At 35.5% G+C, this 12,624-nt stretch overlaps 1 protein-coding gene across 1 annotated transcript; it reads right to left on the bottom strand.

Annotated features, from left to right (window-relative positions):
* Positions 1-3,923: 3,923 nt before the first annotated feature.
* LOC110446344 (bifunctional apoptosis regulator-like) lies at positions 3,924-12,256 on the bottom strand. Its single transcript, XM_021491458.1, has 8 exons — positions 12,146-12,256; positions 9,118-9,317; positions 8,562-8,790; positions 7,866-8,022; positions 5,971-6,119; positions 5,228-5,392; positions 4,323-4,498; positions 3,924-3,960 (listed from the first exon to the last, which is right to left on the bottom strand). Exons 1-8 carry the CDS (start codon positions 12,155-12,157, stop codon positions 3,924-3,926), a joined length of 1,125 nt encoding a protein of 374 aa, XP_021347133.1. The 5' UTR covers positions 12,158-12,256.
* Positions 12,257-12,624: the final 368 nt, after the last annotated feature.

Here is a 12,624-nt window from a genome sequence, read left to right as displayed (position 1 = left end):
TCCATGACACCAGGAGTACCCTTTCATTCATGTTCTTTAAAAACTAACTTTTAATTCATTTTGAGACATTAAAACTGCAGCAGTCACCTGTTATGTAGTCAATGGAAACTTTGACATAAAACAATCACAAAAAAAGGCATTATCATTTAAAAAAAAAATTTGACAACTAAAGAATGATGGCATTACTCCAAACGGGGGAACGAGACAGATATATTTATCTAGTTCAAAAATATTTATCTAGTTAAAAATACATTTATCTATTTAAAAATGGATGGGATGATGCCAGACATTTTCCAACATACCATAAACAGTTAATATGGATCTCATCGGTGCCAATGTCTGTATCCCATCTTTGTTGCTACATTACAGATAGAAGTCATTATACTTCATATTGGTTTATCATTCATCTCGTCTTCAAATATTGTGAACTTAATATGTCACAATTTCCCTTTGACAACATTTTAATCTTAGTTTTTTTTGTGATGTTAAATAGTGCAACAAAACAAGCTTCAGTCTCTGAACATTAGTTATCCAAGCTGACATAAATACATTTATCTAGTTAAAAATACATTTATTTAGTTAAAAATACATTCAATGTCCTTGTGTTAGGGAAACACGATTCTTTGGTTTTTCTGAGGTAGGTCTTATTTCACAAGGGTTAAGTGAAATATGACTACTCTTGGGAAATCAAAGAATCATGTTTTCCAATCACAATTAAAATTTTGCCCTATCGAAATAAAACAATAACATACGCATTGTTCACAGTAATCAGTTAATTGCTTTTTAATACATTCCATAGTAATCTTATTATGGTGATAGAGACAGTTTTCGAGCGGCAATGTACTACAAGGTCTAGCATTTCCAACTGTGATAATTCCCAATGTTGTACTACCCTAATAGCTGAACTCCTTTTTGTCTTGAACCCCTCGGGTCTTATCCACTGATCAACTCGATCAATTAAAACAATACCGGGTTCCGAACAAATGTACTGTTATGTTGACCGTCAATGATGTTCGGTTTAAGTGTACGTGATGAGTAATGTTTTGCGGAAAAAAATATCATATGCATATTATGAGCAACTGAAGATTTGAAATAAAAGAAATGCCACATAAAACGCTTCGTATTATACATAAATACGTGCAATGCACTCGTGAAATTTGAGACGTAATATTCATGTGGTTTGACCTATTTACCATGCATACTTACTATTATTCTATGAAATAACCCCAAACACACATTTTCAATATGTAGCGTGTGTTTTATCGCCAAATGTGACGTCATAGGAAACAAAAGGATGCCGTATTATTTCCACGCATTTGCAAAACTGGTTTTAAGTTTCTTTGACTTTTATGATCTGTATAAATAACAAAACAATGTGCAATTCAATTTTACGATCATGAAGGAAACGATCTTACATCCATTCCCATTCCATTTATTTTGATAAAACCATATGTGATTGGAACTGTTTGAGACCCTCTATATATAAATCTGGTGACTACTAAAGGAATTCGCTAGATGTTTCGGTAGTTCCTATATAAGCCTTCTGGGTAGTCAAACGTTGATGTTTATCAAAATACAATGTACGTGAACAGTTTTAAGTAGACGTACTGTACTGATGATAATTATACGGTGCAGTGATAGCAATAGGCCAAATTTTCCGGTAAGAACACGATAACAGGTGAATGAAATGGAACTTCCACTTCCACATACTTTATCACTACCATAGTATTTTTTGCTACGCAAAACAATGGGGTTTTGTACAATTTCCATTGTTCTGTATTACGTGCTTTCGTCTGTACGACAAATTGTTTTGTCTATGCTTTTATATTTTCTGACACAAGATATCAAACAGATACATATGTCCAGCTAATGTATATATATACATTAGCTGGATACCATCCTCGATATCCAAGGTTAACGTTCCCTTTCGCTCTCTGTACCTCTGTTATATGTCATAGCAAAACAAAGGCTAAGTGTGCATCACCTTGTGGATGAGACAAGAAGACTAGTTTGATCCTTCGATGTACATCAAAAGAATCTCGCGGTCGCGTAACGGTAAAACTAATTGGCTTTGAAGTCGGGCGTCGCTCCTCTTTAATCTTCAAAGGACAATATCAGCCTAGTGATTGGTCAGGACATTTTTTTACCTAACACCAATCCAATAGCTAGCCGTGTACCACCAATCTTGCTATGACATATTCCAGGGGTGCAGAGAGCGAAAGTGAGCGTAACCCCTGGGTATCGAGGATGGCTGGATACATATATAAGGACTAACTACAAAAGATTATATCAAATCGGTATATATTCTATTATATAAAAACACAGGATACAAGTTCAAGTTCAAGTTCAATTTGTTTATTTAAGTGTCACATATCACAATTACATTTATGTTCATTAATACATATAAAATACTTGTACAAAATATAAATCAATTCCATTGGTACATATAAAATACTTGCAGTTGGCTGTTTCCTAGAACTTAAAATAGTTTGTTTAACATAAAAAAACCCACTTGTAATAGGGATCAATATGGACATTAGATTATTGTGAGACTACCCTTCTTATTATTATTAACATGTAGGTTGCAGTGACTCAAAGTGCGCTACCTTAGGGTTGGGGAGAGCCCTACCAGCGAAGACAGGTCGCTCTGCGCCACTGCAATCATACGATGTAACTTTTTTTTTTTTTTTTTTTATCAGTTTAAAAAAAAGGAATAACAGGTTAAAAGTAATTGAGAAATCGATTGGCTACAAGCGGTTGGTGAGAGCTCTACCGGCGAGGGCTTCTCGAGGTCCCTTCTTAAGGTTACATTTAATAGTTTAAAACACGGTTAAAAGGGCAAAGTTTTAGTATTGATCAATAATTAACAAATTAAATAATATTTCAAGGTCTATGACCTATGGACCTATGATACACCGCCAAAACCTTTATAAATACCTTTCATTTTCTACACAAATTAGGTCGATACATTAAACATATACATACATACATACATACACACATACAAACATACATTCATACATACATACATACATACATACATACATATCCACACTGTTGGAATTACTTTTTTGCCTCCCCCCCCCCCCCCCCCCACATACACACATTTATCAAAAATAAAACATAATTATACACTTGCATCGTAGGCACACACTCGTGAACACCGAGTATCAGGACTGCGGCTAAACGCCGTGCGAGTACATATGCTGTCACTTACGTATCTGACAAACTGATATTAGATAGGCCTTAAATAACTTGTATTGTAAGATGATGAAGCATTTTTTCATTTATTGATATCAGGATGAGCATTACATCATTTACAGTACTAATATTCCGACACGTACATTATCTCAATGTTTGAATATTGGTTTACAGAAGATGTACTTTCAGTCTACAAACAAAATTCATTTTTGACACCATATTACCAGAACCTGGTTTTTAAAGACTAAAACTCCATCTGCAGGCTCTGCTATATAACTTAGTCATATACATAAAAAGAGATTTTTTTATGATATTACCTTTATGATACTTCAGTCACACGTCGCGATGCTAGAATACCTATGTGCTCAATTTCACAATGCATTTGATATTTTAAGCAATCAGTCTCAAATACTACTTGAACTTTTTATAGAATACGTAAATATTCATGCAATAGAAAATAGGCAAACACACCACATTGTCGTAAAATAAAAAGTTAAAGAGAAACCATGGAAGAAATATAGACAGCGTTAACACTATGGCGACATCCCGACAGAGACAAAGATGATATTTCACATCCCTACAAATAGAAAAAAATAATGTCATATGTATATCCCTACGAATAGAAAAAATAATGTCATATGTATATCCCTACGAATAGAAAAAATAATGTCATATTTTTACATACCTACAAACGGAAAACAATTATGTCATATTTCACATCCCTACAAACAGAAGAAAATTATGTCATATTTCACATCCCTACAAACAGAAGAAAATTATGTCATATTTCACATCCTTACAAATGGAAAAAAGTCATATTCCAGATCCCTACAATTAGAAAAAGGTTATGTCACAATAACAATATTTGTAAGTTTTCCCTAGACATAAAAAGTTTACAAATGTATCGGTTATTTGTATTATGAGGAATACGTATGCGTGCTAGTTGTATAATCAGATAGTATTATTCTAAACGTGTATCAAAATGATATGACAGCTAAAACCTCGGATATTGAAATAACATTTGTCAAATGTTTTACAACCGGTATTAATGATGCGTCGTTCGAATATTCCGATAGGACATTAAATTTATTAGATAAGCTTTCCTGTGATAGGATACTTACTTTTCGGTCCACTTTTTCATAAAAATTGTCAGGAACAACATGACGTCATAAATGGTAGCAAAGGCACAGACTAGGACTATAAATCTGCTGACCCAGTAGTGGTCAGTCGTCCATGCAGATGCATATCTTCCAACCAACCAATAAGGCAGGAATGCTATGTAAAACAGCCTAGAAAACTGAAAAAATATATCAACATTAATTACCCGGAATTTACAAATTCAAAGGAAATTGAAGATATATTACAAAATTATAAAAATTATTGCGAATAAAATGAAAGAAATTCTTTTTCGGGTTATTGAAGTAGTCAAAACATCGCCCGCCTTTGTCTATTGTTTCTATCATGATGTGATACTATTGTCTTGGATTCTGTCACATCGTGTCATTATCATTTGATTAGGTCACAATGAGACAAATTACAAGGGTGATTACAAGGGTGATTACAAGGGTTTACTCAAAGAAAAACTCGAGAAAAATTACTCATCCATAGCTTAGCTAACATGTTTTACAGACTTATCATAAAATAGACTAATTGTAAATAACGCGGCAGTCATGTGATACAGAGTAGTTATAAATAACTCAGCAGTCATGTGATACAGAGTAGTTATAAATAACTCAACAGTCATGTGATACAGACTAGTTATAAATAACTCAGCAGTTATGTGATACTGACTAAATATAAATAACTCAGCAGTCTTGTGATATAGACTGATTGCAAATAGCTCGGCAGTCATTTTATGTATTCTAGAAAAAGAAACAGCTGATACTAAAGGTGAGTCTATAATAGAGGTAAGCTTCTATTAATTATGCAATATTTGTTTTTACAAAATTAGGGGTTTTTTTGTATTCAATTAACATCATTGAGTATAAAGACAATTTTAACGAGTTGGGTCTATAATTTAACTTACATTCGTTGCCTCTTCCATGTCATTTCCTGAGAATTCTGAACAGGCGTATTTCATGAAAGGAGTGTAAACAGTGTCGTACTCAAATATGTAGCTGTACCCAATGGTAATCCGAGGGAAAAGCTTAAAACCCAACAGCATGGTGAATGTAAAGACTGGATAGGCTGACTGAAACATATTTCCAAGAGTTATATGAATTGACATGAAGATTTCATCTTAAGTTACTGTGTTAAAATAAATATTCATAATAGATTGATGTCAACACGCCAATTTTTAACTTTGTACTGATCTCATTTCCACGATGTTTTAATTTTAATTGGTGTCTTTCCTACCATCTAAAGATTGATGTCATTTAAACAATGTTCTAGTAAAGAATGAGGTCGTCCCGACAAGGTTTTATTATTGATATTAATGTGTCCAAACAAGGTCTTTTTATACACCGATGTCATCCTAACGTTTTTTTTGCTATACTTAAAGCCATTTGCAAACGTTTTATTAAAGATTGGTGTCATTTCGACAATGTTCTACTATTAATTGATATCCTCCCAGCGATGTTTTATTTAAGATTATTATCATTCCGACAATGTTGTTTTTCAATGGCATTCAAACAATGTTTTACATCAATCGCCACATAAGAAGCTTTCATCTGAGTAAATTATTATAAATATCTGTACTATCGACAAATATGGCATAACTATAAACTATTATTGTATTTCATGACATGTTTACTCCTACACAATACATACCTTGTACTCCCAGAGGTTGACTGGCTGTTTCGATCCAGTGGTCACCATGGCAGCTATTTCTTTGAGAAACACCTTCCTCTGCAGCTCATTTGTCATATTAAGTCTATTCCTGACGTCGGATTCTTGCATTACGAGCAACATCTTACCATCTGAAAGAGAAACAACAGTGCAATCACAACATAAGCCATCACTCTATGGTGATTGTTATGCAGTGCAATCACAACATTAGCCATCACTCTATGGTGATTGTTATGCAGTGCAATCACAACATTAGCCATCACTCTATGGTGATTGTTATGCAGTGCAATCACAACATTAGCCATCACTCTATGGTGATTGTTATGCAGTGCAATCACAACATTAGCCATCACTCTATGGTGATTGTTATGCAGTGCAATCACAACATTAGCCATCACTCTATGGTGATTGTTATGCAGTGCAATCACAACATTAGCCATCACTCTATGGTGATTGTTATGCAGTGCAATCACAACATTAGCCATCACTCTATGGTGATTGTTATGCAGTGCAATCACAACATTAGCCATCACTCTATGGTGATTGTTATGCAGTGCAATCACAACATTAGCCATCACTCTATGGTGATTGTTATGCAGTGCAATCACAACATTAGCCATCACTCTATGGTGATTGTTATGCAGTGCAATCACAACATTAGCCATCACTCTATGGTGATTGTTATGCAGTGCAATCACAACATTAGCCATCACTCTATGGTGATTGTTATGCAGTGCAATCACAACATTAGCCATCACTCTATGGTGATTGTTATGCAGTGCAATCACAACATTAGCCATCACTCTATGGTGATTGTTATGCAGTGCAATCACAACATTAGCCATCACTCTATGGTGATTGTTATGCAGTGCAATCACAACATTAGCCATCACTCTATGGTGATTGTTATGCAGTGCAATCACAACATTAGCCATCACTCTATGGTGATTGTTATGCAGTGCAATCACAACATTAGCCATCACTCTATGGTGATTGTTATGCAGTGCAATCACAACATTAGCCATCACTCTATGGTGATTGTTATGCAGTGCAATCACAACATTAGCCATCACTCTATGGTGATTGTTATGCAGTGCAATCACAACATTAGCCATCACTCTATGGTGATTGTTATGCAGTGCAATCACAACATTAGCCATCACTCTATGGTGATTGTTATGCAGTGCAATCACAACATTAGCCATCACTCTATGGTGATTGTTATGCAGTGCAATCACAACATTAGCCATCACTCTATGGTGATTGTTATGCAGTGCAATCACAACATTAGCCATCACTCTATGGTGATTGTTATGCAGTGCAATCACAACATTAGCCATCACTCTATGGTGATTGTTATGCAGTGCAATCACAACATTAGCCATCACTCTATGGTGATTGTTATGCAGTGCAATCACAACATTAGCCATCACTCTATGGTGATTGTTATGCAGTGCAATCACAACATTAGCCATCACTCTATGGTGATTGTTATGCAGTGCAATCACAACATTAGCCATCACTCTATGGTGATTGTTATGCAGTGCAATCACAACATTAGCCATCACTCTATGGTGATTGTTATGCAGTGCAATCACAACATTAGCCATCACTCTATGGTGATTGTTATGCAGTGCAATCACAACATTAGCCATCACTCTATGGTGATTGTTATGCAGTGCAATCACAACATTAGCCATCACTCTATGGTGATTGTTATGCAGTACAATCACAACATTAGCCATCACTCTATGGTGATTGTTATGCAGCTAAAATATAATTGTGTATTCAGCAGATGATTTTTTCAATTTCAGTATTTGATACCAAAATGAATGTCCGATTAACCACGCAGATTTCAAGTTTTCCAAATACTGCACCTATGCTATTCTTTCTGATGGCATCCGAAAAGTGATCACCCCACGTGCCAAGATGTCCTATCCATGTGACTACGTCATCCGTGTTCCATTGCTTGACTGGCGTGTCAATTAGCGTCCTCTGGCCGATATTACCAATATAGGACACAATACAGAAGACCTTAAACGAGACGTTCAAACTCACCTTATGTTATCATTACAACAGTAAGTAATTAAGCATAGTACTCCAACAGTTTCATCGATAACTAACGATCTCTGCGCCCCTGGAACATTTCAGGACAAAATAGAGGGCTCAGTAGACACTTGTTTGATCCCTTTATGTACGTCAAAAGACTCTCGCTGTCGCGTGACGGTTAATTTGCAATCGGTTATTTGTTTTTCCTGACACCAACCGAATAACTAAGCTTCAATTTTGCTATGACATATTCAAGGGATGCGTAGATTTTTTTTTACTAAATACAAAAAAAGGAAAGTTTCTTTTCAAAATAGCGCGTATCCTTGTTGTTTAGCGCGATGCATTGTAAAGAGTACAAAATATGACGCTACATAATCCGCTCTGTTTTTCTGCAGGAAATTAAATAAAAAAATCCATATTAGTTTTAGTTTTCCCCTCGTGAATTCTATACATAGTTCACCAGTACGGCAAAATATCGACCAAATATTTGTGGTATTTAACTAACGTTTCGTAGAAATACAAACCAACACTGTAAGGGCGATACCAGACGTAAAGTATTTGCATCTTGTTTGGTTGTTTTGCGCATTAGAAATTCCTGCTGACATGCCACCATGAACCGATTGGAGCAACTCTTGTGCCGTTACGATATTATTCATTTTGTCGAAGTCGGAGAGGAAACGCCGGTTTTCGTCTGTGTCGACTTCCTGCACCCTGTCTGCCATTTTTTGTGACCATGCATTCTGTAACATGTTTCTAATAAAAACAAGAAATTTAAGAATGCTTGTATATATTTAGGTACAAATGTTGAAATGATATACAACTAGAGCTCCACAAAATCGATAAGAGATTGTTGAACAGGTCTACGAGGTGTTTTTGAGATTTTCAAACACGGTGTTTACATGTTATGAAATGTTCGGGATGAATTAATCCGGCATGACTTGAGTATAATGACGACTAATTATATATGCAACATTACGTATTATAAAACGCCTGCATCACGATTATATACGAAGACGATTGAATCAAGAAAATTGTGCAATAATACAGATGTGAGGTATATATTAGCTACCTTTGACTTACCTGAGCACAATGTTTACCTTCGGTGAGCCTCTCCATCCCTGTTTACAGGTTTGGCACCGTCGCTGTCCACTGGTAACAGTCCATCTAGCCAGACAGTGTTTACAAAATGTGTGACCGCAGACTAAGGTAGTCGGCTCTACAAGCAGTTCGAAACAGCATCCGCATTCTGCTTCGCCGTGCTCCTCAACTGGTATAGATATCTGACATCAAATATAACAATAAGACATATATAGGCCCTACCATATGTATGTTATAATTATAATGTTTTAGTAAAATGATAAAACCTAGGGAAGAATTTGTATATTTCATAATTGTGTACTGGCTTTTTTCGCCACTTCTTATCCAATATTTTAATAAAGACTGTCTAAAGTAATCAAATAAGGCACTGGAAACTCACAACACTGCTTGTAAAGTGTACACTAACCTGCTGTTAACTGTAAAATGTTTAGCGAGCATTTACCTAAGTTTGAAAAGCGTACTAGCCATGCAAAGGTCGAAGTAGCTTCATAAATGATCCACAGTATAACGTCGCCCTTTATATCGTTTTGACAGATCCACATGAAAAAGTAATCCTTTATAACTGTTCCACTTGAAATAGTTTCCCCTTTAAACGTGTTCCACATGACACAGTCACCTGATATAGGGTACACTAATGTGTTATGGATACCTGGGGCATGTCAATATCTATGAATCCTAAGCAGTGAGATATTAAGTAGTATACCCATCAACATGATTAAAGTAACTGCACCTTCATATCAAAAATGTGACGTCATGTTTATTGGTTATATTCATTTTTTTTTCTCTTCAAAACCCAAAATGAGTCACGCAAAGCAAAAGAAATAAAGTATACCATGTCGTCGGCAAGAAGAAAGACAACTCGAACCGAGAAGACATCAATCTCAAACCAAACGAAAATAAATAATTATTTCAAAACGTCAAGGGTTTTTGCTTCATATGGGCATCCGACATGATACATAGTATTATTTTTAAAAGGAGTTTGACCGTGCATGGTTATAATCTATATTCACAGCAATGTGTACCCGTATTCTTCAATTGTAAATTGTCATTATAATTTACATGTGTAAACTTCCAATTTAGTTTCAAAGTATTTTTTTTTTCTTTTATCATATTATGGGTTCATTATTTATATTTACAAGTCATTAATGACTGAATGCCAAATCAACACAGAATGTATTTCTTAACAAAAGAAATACATGTTTCTAGCACAGTTTCCGTACAAAGCGTACCACATGTATCTCTTCATTGTAGACATTATACTTGTGAGAAGCGATGTACAGTTTACAGAATGTTTAACTACCTACTTATTTCCCCAAAAGACAGATGGTTATACACCTGCGAGAATAATAGAATCTATCACTCCTGTGTGATGTAGACAGAGTTATATCAACCAGAGGGTGAGATATTTTGTTTAGGTTTAGCACAAGGCTTTGCCGAGTGCTACCCCTAAATAAAATCTCATCCCGAGGGTTGAGATAACTCTGTCTGCATCACACAGGAGTGATTGATTATTTTTCTCCCACATTTTCATACCGTAAAAAATAACTTCACTGCGAAGTTGTATTTTTGACCCCAATGCACCGAACTATCATCATTAAAATTCATCAACAATTCTTCCCTTTTCACCATATTTTCCTACGGCAACACATTCGCCTATATTGAACTGTCGGAATGCTGAGCTTGCCATGTTTTGTTAAAAGTGATGATGTAATCGGTTTTGCTAAAAGTGCACAGGGTCACAGGTCATGTTGAAAGAAGTGCGTTGTCTGTGACGTAATAGCGCGTGTCAGCTGTCTTGATCGAGGTAGATCAAAACAGGTTTATCTTTTCCCTACCAAAAAACGGGAATGTACCTGTGAAGTGTGGGAGAAACACGTTATTCATACCGTACCAATAATGACTCAGTACAATACAGTCTCATTTTCACGCACTACCGTCTGGTTCTGGATCGACCTTCACATAAAGCGTTGTCTATGACAGCATACACATATGCGTTTCTGTATGGACCGTGTGTTTACACACTTTATACTCGATATCACGTTTCGTATTGGATAATATAGCATAGTACACTTGTCTCGAAACATTTATCAAGATTGTATACATGTGCAAGGTGCATAGCCAGTGCTTTGTACACCGGTATAAAACATTACAAATGTAAATACTGGTAGTGCTATCTGTGTTCAATATAAGACATGTGTGTGCACAAAGTTTGGTGACAGATTTCCTCTGATCAGAATGCAAGTTTCCAGCCATCAGCACTAAGTTAAGCTCTCTGTAATATACGTTTATGTTCAAAATAACTCAACCCGTTAAGGACACGGTGCTTGAGTATGACAGTAGAGTTATTGTTCTGTATCTATTAACAGACTTTGTGCAAATGTGGATCGACAAAAGACATTGGAGAAAGCATGTTGAATTCGATTTGTTAGGGTTACAAATACAGTCAGTAATGTAATGAGTGAGCACCCTTTTAAAGATAATCAATGCTGTATTTTGTACAGAAACATATTTCTGCTTGAATGGTAATCGATAATTGAGCTTTAAGCATATCAGGTAGAACACATTCCATAAAATGTTACCGGCTACAACAACGGTTATAACAAGTTCTGACCACGACAGAAAAAGGGGGAAATCTCACTGTTCTTAGTATACGATGTCAGTTACTCGTGTAAAATGAAAGCGATGTTTGCAAGTTCTGACCACGACAGAAAAGGGGGGAAATATCACTGTACTTAGTATACGATGTCAGTTACTCGTGTAAAATGAAAGCGATGTTTGTTTATCTGTCAGACTTCAGTCAATATTACAGGTATCGTCATGACAACGAGTGTGATAAGTCTGCATTATGTCAGTATCTAACATGTGGAATAGTTTGTGTCTTTGATAGGTGGTTACATATTACGTTCCCGGATGTAAACGGAGACACCATTAAAGGTGAGAGTCAATGACTTCCAAAATTCACAATGACAACAATAATTACATGATAATAGAAAAATCAAATAACACTCACATTTGTGTTCATCGCCCCACTTCTTCCTTAGCTGACCATACAGTCAAATAAACCGAAAATGGAAACTCCAGTCGAACTATTCTTAGCTTGTTTGTCGTTGACACGAATGACTTATTTTAGGTATGTAGTCGAACTCTATTTATAGATGTGACGGTAAAAAGATATATAACTGGAACTCCTCAGAGTTCCAAATATAACACTATCGGTCCATGACACTCTGAACGCTTGATTTCATTACAACCATATAGGTAACCCTGTGATACATTTACATTTAAGAAACTTAATAAAATCACCTTAGGGAATCTGGAGATTTCTACGCATATACATTTTGTATAAAGCCGTCATTATGCAAAGGTTTAAGTAAACCCATGCGACTTATCAGTGGACGGTTTTATCTCATAATTACAAGATTATTTCTTTCCAATATGTCTTCACGGGAACATTATTCTTATAAACAATAATACAATGTTTGTATGTTC

Source organism: Mizuhopecten yessoensis, unplaced genomic scaffold, assembly GCF_002113885.1.
Source record: "Mizuhopecten yessoensis strain PY_sf001 unplaced genomic scaffold, ASM211388v2 scaffold2671, whole genome shotgun sequence".
In the NCBI taxonomy this organism is placed as follows: domain Eukaryota; kingdom Metazoa; phylum Mollusca; class Bivalvia; order Pectinida; family Pectinidae; genus Mizuhopecten; species Mizuhopecten yessoensis.
The sequence above is the reverse complement of the archived record's forward strand: the minus strand, read 5'-3'. Positions and strand labels throughout refer to the sequence as shown.

Bases quoted from the DNA above. Each gene is read 5' to 3' on its own strand.
- LOC110446344 (XM_021491458.1), bottom strand. The intron at 5,393-5,970 runs GTATGTATTGTG...AATATGTTTCAG, and splicing joins TCAACCTCTGGGAGTACAAG to TCAGCCTATCCAGTCTTTAC. The intron at 3,961-4,322 runs GTAAGTATCCTA...TTCTGTTTGTAG, and splicing joins ATGAAAAAGTGGACCGAAAA to GGATGTGAAATATGACATAA.